Raw genomic sequence first — 13,518 nt, 5'->3', positions numbered from 1 at the left:
TGACTTATTTAATCTTTGCAATATTTCTGTGTAGTAGTACTACTGTTATCAGTTCTGGAAGAGTCAGTGCTCAAGGGAATCTGCTTGAAAGCCTTGGTGCTCAAAGTGTGGTACCCAGATCAGCAGCAGCAGCAGCAGCAGCAGGGTTGAAGAGTTAAAATGCAGAGTCTCAGGCTTCATGCCAGACTTCCTGACTTAGGATCTTCATCTTGAGCAGATCTCCAGGTAACTCAATCCACGTTCAAGTTTAAGAAGGTCTGCTTCAAAGAGCAGCCCTCATGCGGTGTATAAACTCAGGTGCATTTGTTAAACTGACTCTCATAAACCTAACCCATGTCCTCAACATTCCTCCCACTAGCTCACTGATGATACCCAAACTCCCTTATTAAGACCTTCTTCTGGGGGATCCCTGGGTGGCGCAGTGGTTTGGCGCCTGCCTTTGGCCCAGGGCGCGATCCTGGAGACCCGGGATTGAATCCCACGTCAGGCTCCCGGTGCATGGAGCCTGCTTCTCCCTCTGCCTATGTCTCTGCTTCTCTCTCTCTCTCTCTCTGTGACTATCATAAATAAATTAAAAAAAAAATCTAGGTACCTTTAAAAAAAAAAAAAAGACCTTCTTCTCTGGCTTAATGTGTTTTTAAGAAGAAAAGCTTTATGGATGCCTGGGTGGCTCAGTTGGTCAAGCATCCAACTCTTGGTTTTCACTTGGATCAGGTCATGATCTCAGTGTCCTGAGATCAAGCCCCGTGTCGGGCTCCATGACCAATGTGGAGTCTGCTTGTTCCTCTCCCTCTGCTCTCTTTCTTATAAATAAATGAAATATTGGGGTGCCTGGGTGGCTCAGCGGTTGAGCATCTGCCTTCGGCTCAGGGCATGATCCCGGGGCCCTGGGATTGAGTCCTGAATCAGGCTCCCAGTAGGGAGCCTGCTTCTCCCTCTGCCTGTGTCTCTGCCTCTCTCTGTGTCTCTCATGAATAAACAAATAAAATCTTTAAAAACAAAGTAAATAAATAAGTAAACTCTTTTAAAAAGAGAGACAGAGAAGAAAAGCTTTAAGCCCATTCTGTCCTGTTAGAACATCATCGGCTCCACACATGCAGGGATTTTTATCTGTTTTGTTCTACGACGCACCCCAAGTACCTAGATCAGCAAGTGATATGTACAGGTTGGCCAATAAATATTGGATGAATAAATGAATTGGCCAGTGATACATCAGTAGGAATTAATGTATTACATGGGTCAGAAAATTTGGGAAGACAGGGAACTTAGGCCAGGGAAGTTTTCAAAGAAACCTAGAAGAAGGGAAAAAGATGAGGGTGTTGTTGCAGGTTGCAGAGATTTTGGAGCTCATCAGGGAGAAAGATATGGCCACAAGGTGGCAGTAATGCACACGGGCTTTACCGGGCTACCCTTTGACAGGTGCCCTTCCCCGCAGGCTTGGAAGTCCTTTCAGGGGCTACTCGGCAGGTAGGAAGTTGCTACTTAGGAGGAGAGGCAGGCATGGGGAGGAGAGAGAGAGAGAGAGAAAGACAGAGAGAGAGGGTACTCATGTGTCTAGGTGATGTCACTAGCAGCACAGTAGGGAATTTCTGGGTCAGCACAGCATCAGCTGGACTCTTTATGACCTGATGCTTATCCCTGGCTAGCAGATGTTGGGAATAGCTTTGTGGGGTATGCAAAGCAGGCAGGCTCTAAATGGCTAAAACACAGCTTATTTGGGTGATGTGTAAAACAATTGGTTGTGTAAACATTTGAATTTGGCCTCAGGTGGGCTTTGGTGCGAATAGGTCTCAGCTCACTGTGAAGAAATCAGCGACCTAGGGGCCAGTATGCAGAGGCCACCTTTGGCTCCCTTACATAGCACAGGGCCTGTGAAGTGGCTCGGAAAAGGCAGGCCTGGGCCGCCTGTGAAGGCGACAAGTTGGCAATCAGGGTGGCTGGGAGGTCGGAGGCTTGGGTAGGAGAGCAAAGCACAGGGAGGGAAGATGGGCAAGATTCGGAGAGGAATGTGGCCTTTTTGGTCACTTCGAGGTCTGCCCTGGAAGACCACAGAATCATGGAACAGCTCACTTGAAACTGCAAACCTGAAAGTATGGGACTCCATTTGGTTTTTAAAGTTTTCCTAGTCTAGTCAGAATTTCCCTACTAAGTAGCGGACCAAATACCATCTCTTCTCTGGACCTCCATGTTCTCACTTACAAAGGGAGGGGATGAGACCAGGTCTGTGGTTCTCATTAGGCTCACCTGTGGAGCTTTACCAAAACCGATGGAAGGCTGACTCCATCTCCAGAGACTGGTTTGGGGGTGGTCTGGGCACGCTCAGGTCAAGATCCCCCTGGACCAGAAGGCTCCTGAGTTCAAGTCCTCACAGCTGCTCCCCCAGAGTGAACCCTGTCTGGTAGCATCTGGAAATGCAAAGGAGGTAAATGATGCTTACCTTCTGAGAAAGGTTCTTTACCAAGTCAGCAGTATATTTTGACTATATTTTAATCTGAGTTGAAGGTAGAAGGTTTTCTACTTAGTCTAGTTAAGGCACACTTGGAGCTTCTTTTTTTGGCATAAATTATGTTATAACTGTAGATGTTAAATTGGGGTAAAAGTCTTGCAAATCTTGGGGAAACCAAATAATCTTGTGTTTCCTCTTCATAACATTATGAAATCCCTGATCATAACGGCAAAATGTAACACGCTTGATATTGAACCCAATTCTTAGAAAAGTTTGGAGATAGTTGAAGTATCTGTTTTGGGGTTCTTATCCTCAAATCTGACAAAGCCTAAATACAGGGATGTTCAGCTTTCAAAAGAATGTTTCTGGGTCTTCTGCTGCATCCAGTATGTGGGGGTTTTCAAACAACAACAAAAACCCGGAAACCAAAAAAAACACCCAAAAAAACAGTTCAAGAAATGTCCACCAGAGGTCAGCATTTTACTGAAGAGAATCCAATATGCCAGCCTGCCAGGGAGAGGGCTGCAGAGCAACAGAAGTCCCTGACTTGAAGTCAGAAGGCCCAGGAAGAAGACCCAGCTCCACCATGTAATAGCTAGAGGATTCTGAACAAGCTACTAAAGCTTCCTGAAGCTAGTTTTATTCATTTGGAAAACCAAGATCATAGTACTTCTCAAAGTTGTTTTGATGATTAAATAGCATGTGTAAAAGTACCCTGCATAAAAGCTTTATATAAAAACTGGCTTAATAATGTTATAACCCAGGGCACCTGAGTGGCTCAGTGGTTGAGTGTTTGCTTTCAGCTCAGGTCGTGATCCCCAGGTCCTGGGATCGAGTCTTACATCAGGTTCCCTGCAGGGAGCCTGTTTCTCTCTCTGCCTATGTCTCTGTCTGTCTCTCTCTCTCTGTGTCTCTCATGAATAAATAAATAAAACCTTTTTTAAAAAATGACGTTATAACCCAAGTGTCCCCAGATGTCTTCAGGCTGTGGAAACAAAGAAAATCACATGGTCCGAGTGTCAGGATCCCGGTCCAGCTTGCCCCTTAACACCCTTCGCTCCTCCCCTCAATCCATAGGATTGCTGGGATGACCTAGTAAGGGGCCCACACTCTTGTCTGTCAGGACCTTAGCCCCAAACCTTCCACCCCTTACTTCCCTCCTCTCCTTATTCATCATTGTTTGGACCAAGGGCCAGCTCTCCAGATCATCCCAGAGCATCCAGTTCTCAAAGTGTCCAAGTGGGTTCTGAGAAAGGGAAAGAGGGTTTATTTCTTCAGCTCTTATACCACTAGGTGGCACTTGTCTCCCCAAAAAGCACTTGGTGAGGCCTTTCCCAGTGAAACACTTGGCCTGTGATCATTTGAGCATTCCCCAGAAGCGGCAGCAATTTTTTGCAGGCACGATTCTGATTTGGGAAGGAAACACAAGGAAGCAGTGTGCAGGGACTCGGTCTCTCCTCTCCTGCTCATGCGCCTACAGAGTAAATCTCCAATGCCTCCCCTTTGGAGGATGGTTTCTGCTTGGCATAATCGAATGACTCCATTCTTCCCCCAGAACGAAGGATCTACCTGCCCCAAATGCCTTTCCAAAGGTTCCTTTTTTTTTTCCTGACAAAATTGCTTGCTGCTTTGAAATGACAATTTCTCATTCAACATCATGCTTTTGAGATTCATCCACATGTTGTGGGCAATCAGTAGATTGTTTCTATTTGCTGAGCACTAGTCCAACTTATGAATAAATCACTATTCATTCATGGAGTTTGGGGTTGTTTCCAGTGTTCATATTTGAAAAATGAAGCAGTTGTGAACACTTCTTTGTACAAGTCTTCTTGGGGACATTTATTTCTCATTCTCTTGAGTAAATTGCTAGGAGTGGCATGTCTGAGTTCAGTGCCAGATGTGTTATAAGAAATTGACAAATTGCTTTCCAAAAAGGTTGCATCTTTTTTTACATCAGCAAAGTAATAGTCATTCTACTTCCTTGCCAGTATTTGGTATTATGAGTGTTCAAATTTTAGCCATTCCTGGAGAGATGATGTGATATCTCACTGTAGTTTTATTTTGCATGAATGATACTGCGCATCCTTTTCTGTGCTTATTGGCAATTTATCTTTCAGTGTAAAGTGTCTGTTCAAGTCTATCGGCCTTTATTTTAATTGAGTGGTTTGTATTTCTACTATTGATTTGCAGCAGTCGACTATGACCTGGATATAATTCTTTTGTCAGATATGTTTTGTGAATATTTTCTTCCAATCTAGAACTTGCTTATTCATTTCCCTAACAGGGTATTTTGGTGAACATAATTAAAAAAAATTTTTAATACAATTAGTATTGTAAAAAATTTTGGACTCTTACAAAGTTGCAAAATTATCTCCTTATTTTCTTCTAGATATTTTATAGTTTCAATTTTTCTAGTTAGATCTATGATCCATGTTGAGTTAATTTCTATGTGTGATGTGAGGTGAAACACGGGATTCTTTTTTTTTTATTTGCTTTATTGAGATACCATCATTCACATGCCATAAAATTCAACCATTTATTTTTTTTAGGATGTACTTATTTATTCATGAGAGATACAGAGTGGGAGGCAAAGACATAGGCAGAAGGAGAAGCAGGCTCCCTGCAGGGAGCCCAATGTGGGACTCGATCCCAGAACTCCAGGATCATGCCCAGAGCTGAAGGCAGATGCTCAACTGCTGAGCCACCAGACATCCCCAACTCAACCATTTAAAGTGTACAATCCAATGGTTTTTGGTACTGTCATGGTTAATTTTATTGTTGGGGGAGCTAAGAGATACCCAGACAGCTGGTAAAACATTATTTTGGGGTGTGTCTGTGAGGGTGTTTCTGGAAGATGTTAGCATTAAATCAGTAGACTAAGAAGGTGGCTCTCACCAATACTGGTGGACATCATCCAAACCATTGAAAAGAACATAATGGCAGAGGAAGTGAGAATTTGCTCTCTTTGTTTAGGCCAGGACATCCCTTTTCTTCTCCTGCCCTTGCCCATCAACTCCCCTGGCCTTTGGGCTCAGACTGGGACTTACACCACCAGTGTTCCTGGTTCTCCAGCCTGTAGAAGGCAGATCGGGAGCCAATTCCTATAATAAATCTCCACTTTTATAGAAATCTGTATATATATCCTGTCGGTTCTAGTTCTTTGAAGAACACAAATACAAGCGTTTGGGTAGTGTTGTGCAACTATTATTACCACAATTGATTTCATCCTTTTCATCACTCCAAACCCAAACCCCATATTTTTAGCAGTCACTGACCATTTCCCCTTTTCCCTAGGCCTAGGCAACAGCGGATCTACTTTCTGTCCCCAGAGATTTGCCTGTTCTGAACATTGCATATAAATGGAATCATGCAATACAGGGTCTTTTGTGACTGAGTTCTTTCACTGAGAAAATGCTTCTGAAATTAAATCCAGGGGCACCTGGATGACTCAGTTGGTTAAGCCTCTGCCTTTGACTCAGGTCGTGATTCCAGGGAACTGGGATTGAGCCCTGTGATGGGCTCCCTGCTCAGCGGGGAGTCCACTTCTCCCTCTCCCTCTGCCCCCCCCCCACTCCTGTGCTCTCCCTCTCTCTCTCTCAAATAAATAAATGAAATCTTAAAAAAAATTGATACATGATGCGACAATATGGATTTAGATAGGATGAATAATATTGCACTGTATACATATACTACATTTTGTTTATTCATTCATCAGTTAATCGACATTTGGGTTGCTCTACTTTTGGCTACTATGAATAAGGCTGCTAGAAACATTCCTGTACATATTTCTGTGTGGGGATACATTTTCATTTCTCTTGGATATATACCAAAAAGTAAAATTGCTAAGTCATACGATACTTCTATGTTTAACCTTTGAGGAGCTGTCAAACTGCTTTTCCAAAGCTGTTAGATCATTTTTTTAATGTTATAATCCCACCAGTGACATATGAGGGTTCCAGTTTCTCAACAGAGAGATTAACTGTCTTTTTTTTAATTGTAGTCAGCCTAATGTGTGAAGGAGTATCTCATGGTGGTTTTAATTTGCATTTCTCTGATGGCTAATGATGTTGAACATCTTTTTTTGTGCTTCTGAGCCATTTGTGTATCTTTTTTTTGCAGAAATATTTGTTCAGATCCTTTGCACATCTTTCAGTTGTCTTTTTGTTATTGAACTGAAAGATATCGTTATTCACTCTAGATACAAGTTCCAAGGTTCACGTTTTACCATATGGCTTTCTATGTGTTCCAGAACAATTGGGAAGACTTTTCTTTCTCCATTGAATTACTTTAATACTTTTGTCAAAAGGTACCAGTTGATGGTTTGTGTGTGGATCTATAGCTTGAAAAGTCTGGTTCAAACATTGATCTGCTTCTCTGTCTTTATGCCACTTTGGTTTCAAGTGTTCCTTTTTCCCTGTGATGTCTCCTTTGACTCATGGGTTGTTTGGAGATGTCTTGCTTGATTTGGCATTTTCCAGGTAAAAGACTGTTACTGATTTGTAATTTAATTCCATTGAGAAAGGTGAGGATAACCATCTCCATGAGCTAACCCACTGAAATTCAGTGATTGTTCTCCACTGTCAGTCTATATGGTCAGTCTTCATCCCTTATCCCACAATGCCTCCTCAATGCCTGACATATATGCTGCAGGTGCATAATGTATGTTTGCAGAGTGAACTAATGAATTAAGTCATAGGATGGCTGAGCTAGCATCGGGCAGGGCTCCCTCTAAAAAAGACAAAGCATCGGCACTGCACGCTGATGTAGAGCATGGACTCCAGGTCCTTCTGGCTGTGTGACCTTGGTCGGGTTACTTAATCAATCTGTGTCTCAGTTTCTTCACTAGGTGAAAAGCTGCCTACGTCATCGGGTAGTTGAGCGGATTGCATGTGCTAAGACAGGGAGCTATTGCCTGGCACATAATTAACACAATAAACAGGGATCCCTGGGTGGCGCAGCGGTTTGGCGCCTGCCTTTGGCCCAGGGCGCGATCCTGGAGACCCGGGATCGGATCCCACGTCCGGCTCCCGGTGCATGGGGCCTGCTTCTCCCTCTGCCTGTGTCTCTGACTCTCTCTCTCTCTCTCTCTCTCTCTGTGTGTGTGTGTGTGACTGTCATAAATAAATAAAAATTAAAAAAATTAACACAATAAACATTAGCTGTTGTTCCTTCCAGGAGAGCCTGGTCGGTTCCATCTTAGGCAGCATCAGGCGGGGAGATGGGCTGCCCCCGGGTGCCAGTCTCTAGGACTGGGCTATGTCGGAGATAAGGAGTCACTTAACCCGGATTTTCACATACGGTGCCTTAACGTAGCCACAGAAACAGAAACCAGAAACCGAGAGCCATCAAGTGGAATCCTGGAAACTAAAAGCTGCCCGCCAATGTCGACCGATGTCTGAGGATATGGCTGCTAAAATAGGCTCGTCTCAAACCACAGGTATTGGCCATCATGCCGTCAAGTAGCAAAGCAGCCAGCAGAAGCACACCGAGGTCGGCGGTCACGGCCGAGATGCTGCGCTCGGACCACGCAGTGCTCCTCGCGCCCGCGAAATACAAGCAACGGGTGTGCAGGGACCGGGGGCTGCGCGCGTCGGCTCGAGGCGCGTACACGTCTGGGCGGCCTCGGCTTCCGGGGTCTGCGCGCACAGGCGAGGCACAGGCCCCCCGGCCCCCGCCCCGGCCCCCGCCCCCGCCCCGGAGCGCGCAGGCCGGCCCGCGCCGCCGCCGTCAGACCAGTCGGGCGGCTTCGCCCCCGCCCGCCCCTCCCCGCCCTCCCGGAAACCCGGGCCCTCCCGCGAGCGCCCGAGCAGGCCGCGCCGGCCCGCGCAGCCGCCGCCCGCAGCCCTCGCTCCCGCCCGCGCTCGGGCGCCGCGCCATGGGGCCGCCGGGCCGGCGGGAGGCCGGAGCAGGCGCGCGGCGGGCGGTGGGGAGGGGCCCGCGGGGAGGCCGGGCCGGGGCGCCCGCGCAGCCCTCGACGGTGGCCGTGCGCTGGGACGCGCCGAGCGCGGGAGCACCTGCGGGGGCTGCGGGGCCCTGCGCCGAGGGGCCGCGGGACGGTGGGGAGCGAGCGGCGCCCTCGGAATCCAACCTCATCTGGTGACAGGGACGGCGCACGGTGCGACGGTGCCCCCTGGGCTGGGCTGGCGGCTCTGCTCCGGGGCTCCTCCAGCTGGGCCCGCTGGGTCTGCGCCCCGGTGTCAGCGCCGGGTGACCCCAGGGCCTCGCTGCTAATGACCGTGGCCCTGTGCCGCCGCGGCCCCTGCCCTCCCTGCCCTCGTGGATGTTGGCCCATCTCCATGTGCCTGGCCAGAAGACATCGGAGATTCCTGGGAAGGTAAACAGTGTCTGCCCAACTAACAAACTCACATTCCCTCTAGGGTTCCTTGCTGGTCCTAGAATGGAGTCTAGCTTGTCCTTTCTTGGGACGCTGGAGCCAGGAATGTGCGTTCCTTTGCTGGGTTTTTTCCATGCCGCAGGATAGAGTTTGCTTCTCTGGTCAGTGCACTCACCCAGACCCCTGTGTCTGTGGCCTGCATGCTAGGTCAGGAGGCCAGTATCAAAGGGAGGGCCTGAGTAGTTTGGGACTCCACCTGCCCTTGAACCTCATTAGCCCGGCCCTTTCCCCAGCCCAGAGCTGATTGAATGTAATTAGCAACTAATTGAATGTCTGTGAGCCCCTCTGCGTAAGAAATACACCAAGGCCAAGGTTTGATAGCAGATAGTGCAGAATGATTCATTCTTTACTTTCAGACATGGTGTTTTCTCTGTGTGGGGCCTATGACGAAGAGCCATTCATTCATTCATTCATTCATTCAACAGATATTTACTGAGTGCTGACTGCTAACCAGGCATGTAGGCATTGCAGCCGCTCTTGTTTACATACATGTTGTATGAGAGAGAAAATAAACAAGTGGGTGAATCACGTTATTTCAGAGAGCATATTTTAAAACAAAAGAAACTGGCTGGTCGCGGGCATGGTGGTGAGACCAGAGAAATTGGCCCTTAGCTAGATAAGGTACAAGCTTTCCTTTTTTTTTTTTTTTTTAAGACTGTTTATTTATTCATGAGAGACAGAGAGAGAGAGAGAGAGAGAGAGAGGCAGAGACACAGGCAGAGGGAGAAGGAGACCCCATGCAGGGAGCCCGATGTGGGACTCCATCCCGGGTCTCCAGGATTATGCCCTGGGCCGAAGGCAGGCGCTAAACCACTGAGCCACCCAGGCTGCCAAGGTACAAGCTTTCTAAATGAAGTGGGAAGGTGGTACAATTTTCAGGCCCTAAAACTCTGGGGCTCAGGTTAGGATGTCCTCTGTTTCCATGAGCAGAGACTTCTGAGCTGCCTCTGAGGGGTCAGTGAGCAATGGATAAGTGGTGAGTAGCTCCTCTCTGGAGTCCTCAGAATACACTTGTGGGGGAGCTTACATCAAGGCGGAACTCTAAGCTTCCCCAGAAGACAGGCTTCGTGGGTTCACTCGCTCATTTGTTCATTCAACAAATGCTTACCGAGGGCCCATATATTCCAGGCACTATTCCTGGTGTTAAGGATACATCAGCGAACAATATAGTCTTTCCCCTCACGGCGTTTATTTTCTGGTGGGAGAAATGGACAATAAACAACAATAACAGCAATTTTAAGGTCATATCTGATAAGTGCTATTAAGAGAAGGAAAGTAGCTTAAGGGGTTAGAAGATGATAGGGCAGTTGTGTTCAGTAGAGTGGTCAGGACAGGCTGTGCTGGGGAGATGAAATTTTAGTGGAAACCTGAATGTAGATAAGATATAGTCATGTGACTATCTGAGGGAAGAACATTCCAGGCAGCAGAAATAGCAAGTGCAAAGGCCCTGAGGCATAAATAAGGTGAGCATGCTGGGCATGCTGAATGGGCTGGAGGAATAGGAAAGAGGCCAGTGTGACTCTGGGAGGCGAGCAGACATTTCAGAGGCTCTCCTCAGGTGTGGCCACAGCCTGATGACCAGAGGCATTAAAGAAAGCAGATGATGCTCCCAGGTGCTGAGGCAGGAAGATTCATATTCTCTGCAAACCCAGGGTCAAGCCTCATGGTTTACAGTGAGCAGGGGAATAGGTGATCACTAGAGATGGAGATTATGTGTCTTAGCACGAGGGGCGTCACTTGCTTTTCTTACACCCAGTATCCATCAGGAAAACCATCATGGGGCCACACAAAGAGAACTAAAGTGGTAAAACAGATCCCAAGCTTTTAAAAATTAGTAAATCTCTGGAAACTGGATATGGGGAGAAAAACTTGCCTTCTTGGAAGATTCCAATCACCTTTCAGTCTTTAATTAGGTGATTTATTTAGGCTTAAAAGGAAAACAAGACATTTATCATTGACATTTATTGAACACATACTTTATGCCAGGCTCTCCTTTGAGCACCTTATGTGCAAACACAAATCCTCACAGCAAGTCTGTGAGGTAGGTACTGTCCCATTTCACAGATGAAAAAAACTGAGAGACCCAGAGAGTAGGACAGACAGTTGCCTGCTTTTACACAGCTAGTAAGTGAAGAGTCAGGATTTACCATCAAGGGGCACAATTTTAGAGTCAGGCACTGAGAGACAGAGAGGGGATGGGGGAGGTTTTGGCTGAAGGGATGTTTGTCCACAAAGGAGAGAGGAATCCAGTAGAAAGAGATCCTAGGGCCTAACAGCAGGGGATGGTTAGAGGAGACCCTAGTGGTTAGAAGCACATTCCACCTCTTTTTGTTCTCTTTAAGATAATATTGCACGGGTTAAAAATTCTTTAGAAAGTATTTTTAAAGGTACTACCTGTGTGTGTAGTACCCTAGGGATTTTATCAGCCCTTAGGGATGCACAGTGGAAAATCTCCCTCTCCCTCCTGTGCTCTGACCCTCAATTCTCCTCTTCGGAGGCAATTTCTCAAGACTATTTCAAAAGAGATGTGTTCTGTTTGCAAAGGAGCATCCAAGTATCTATAACTTCTCTCTTTTTTTTTTTTTTTTACACAAATGGTAGTAATACTCAGTTCCGTATTATCATCATCATTATTATTTTACTTAAGATACTTATTCTGATTCAGCACATAAAGAAATACTTCACCCTTTTTAAATATACATGCAATGTCCCATTGAGTGGGTGCAGCCTGTTTTTCTAGCCGGTCCTCTATGGGCTTTGAGGTGGTTTTCCTCAGTTTTGTGTGTGTCTGCTGTGACAGCAAGCACACGTGTACCTATGGGTCCGTGCACTTCTGTGACTATATCGGCAGGGGAAATGAATAAACGTGGGATTACCGACTGAAGAGCAACGAGTATTTTAGATGTCGATGCTGTCAGCCCTGCATTCCAGGGGCACAGTGTGACACACTTTGGACACAGCTTGCTCCCCCACTGCTCCACCAACTCCGTGTGTTACCAACCTGTTCCTGCCAGTGTGACAGATGAAAAGAACTGGCACCACGTTGTCGTTTTAATAAGTCTTTATAGGGAGTGCTGTTATGTCTCACACCTGTTTTTAGCTATTGGTCTTTCTCTTTCTGTGGACCGTTCACATCCGTGGCTGGCGGTTTCAATTGGATTTTCGCCTTTTTGTTGTTGTGATTGAATTATCAGGGGTCTTGTTGTGAAGAAGACTTCATCCCTCAAATCTCGTCCCACCGACTGCCCCCTCGCACCCCCCCTCCCTTCTTGTGAGCAGCAGCCACTCTTGAGGTATTTGTGGTAGGTTTATTCTGGGATCTGGATGTATTCTAGAGAAATAGATGATGTTGATTTATATAGGCATGTATTTCAAACTTACATAAATTGTATTGTGCTACAAATCATGTGCTTTTTACTTTTTCAGCCCGAAGCTATTTTGTTAAAAAGATGGATCTGAGTGCTGTGTGAGCACTTGGTTGGTCGCTCCCAACCGCTGCCTGGCGCTCCCTAGCTGGGATTATGGGATTCTCATAATAGCTGATTCTTTCTGGCTAGTGGCTTGGTCTATAAAGATGGTTTGGAGAAATTATGGGAGTAGCCTCGGAGGCTGAGGAGGATTTAAGAGATGAAAGTGGTGAAAGGAACAGATGACCCAGAGTATAGCATGAGGACACAGCAGTGTGCCAAAGTACCAAGGACACTGAGGGAGTCCCCTAGACTTCAGGATTGTGCTTCGGGATGTGGAAGTGTGGTCCTGGGAGATACTGGGGGGTCTCACATGCCAGTGTTGCACCTTCCCAGATGGCAACATGGGTAAGGCAGGGGCTGAGAGACAGCAGGAAGTATTTTCAAGGGCAAGAGTGATCTCCTGGAAAACTGGAACCTTCTGCCCGTGATTCTGAGAGGCAGGAGGTCCCTGCAGTTCTCCTGGTGAGAGAGGTTTTGGGTGAGAGTAGGGCAGTGGCATGTGCTGGGGAGGGAAAAGCAGCAGGATGGGGCACTGGGGTCAGGAAGGGTCTGGGCTGGTGTCAGGGTTATTAACTTGGAAAGCTGGGTGGATGTGACACCACAGACAAGACCCAGGAGGGCAGGCTGGGCACGGGGATGGGGAGGCATGTTTGTGGGCATGTGGGCATACTGTGGGGCATGCTACTGAATCTAACTCCTGCTCATTGGGCTAGAGGATTCTTGCTGGCAGTTAGGACTCCCGGCTTTCAGCAAGAAGGTGGGAGGGAGATGAACCTGTGAGGTGAGTGAGGTCACCCCAGGAGAGAGTAGGGCCAGAGAGGCCCAGGCAGACCAGAGCCTGGGGCAGGTCTGCAAGTAGAAGTGGATGGACAGGCTGAACCAGCCAAGGAGGCTGGGTACACTCTGCAACTCTCCCTTTGTTGGCTGCATGACTTCAGAGAGGCTTCTTCTCCGCATGGGAGCCTGGGCAGGTGTGGGGTGGAGGGCCCTGCCTTCCTGGTGTCTCCCAGTGCAGCTTCAGAGGAGGCCTAGACACACAGAGACAGACAAGAGGGAGAGGACCTCGGGTGGTGCAGGTGTGTGGGCTCTCTTCCCAGGGATGAGCTCTGAGCTTCCCTGGTGCTGTTCCCACTGGAAGCTGCCATGCCAGGCCACCCCTCTGTCTCTGCGGGCCACAGTGGAGAGAGCATGGATCAGGTCCTCCTGGC

At 47.5% G+C, this 13,518-nt stretch overlaps 1 protein-coding gene and 1 long non-coding RNA gene across 6 annotated transcripts in view; one reads left to right on the top strand and one right to left on the bottom strand.

Annotated features, from left to right (window-relative positions):
* LOC144280834 (uncharacterized) overlaps window positions 1-9,056 on the bottom strand; it is a 54,405-nt gene extending 45,349 nt beyond the window's left edge. Inside the window, exons 1-2 of one of the 2 annotated variants that reach the window (XR_013349242.1) lie at window positions 8,813-9,056; window positions 2,245-2,405 (exon numbers count right to left, since the gene is read on the bottom strand). This is a non-coding gene — a long non-coding RNA (uncharacterized LOC144280834). Of the gene's footprint in view, window positions 1-2,244; window positions 2,406-8,534; window positions 8,701-8,812 lie in introns of those variants that run through there. The other variant, XR_013349241.1, reaches the window with a different exon arrangement.
* PSD4 (pleckstrin and Sec7 domain containing 4) overlaps window positions 8,453-13,518 on the top strand; it is a 35,151-nt gene continuing 30,085 nt past the window's right edge. The window contains exon 1 of one of the 4 annotated variants that reach the window (XR_013349239.1): window positions 8,453-8,780. Coding sequence is in view for 1 of the 4 variants with exons in the window: in XM_077843259.1 (XP_077699385.1) it covers window positions 8,727-8,780 (54 nt within the window). In the remaining 3 variants the exon portion in view is untranslated. The remainder of the gene's footprint in view (window positions 8,781-13,518) is intronic. The other 3 variants (XM_077843255.1, XM_077843257.1, XM_077843259.1) reach the window with 3 other exon arrangements.

Source organism: Canis aureus, chromosome 12 (genome assembly GCF_053574225.1).
Source record: "Canis aureus isolate CA01 chromosome 12, VMU_Caureus_v.1.0, whole genome shotgun sequence".
Classification (NCBI taxonomy): domain Eukaryota; kingdom Metazoa; phylum Chordata; class Mammalia; order Carnivora; family Canidae; genus Canis; species Canis aureus.
Note: the sequence above shows the minus strand (reverse complement) of the source record. Positions and strands in the feature narration are given on the sequence as shown.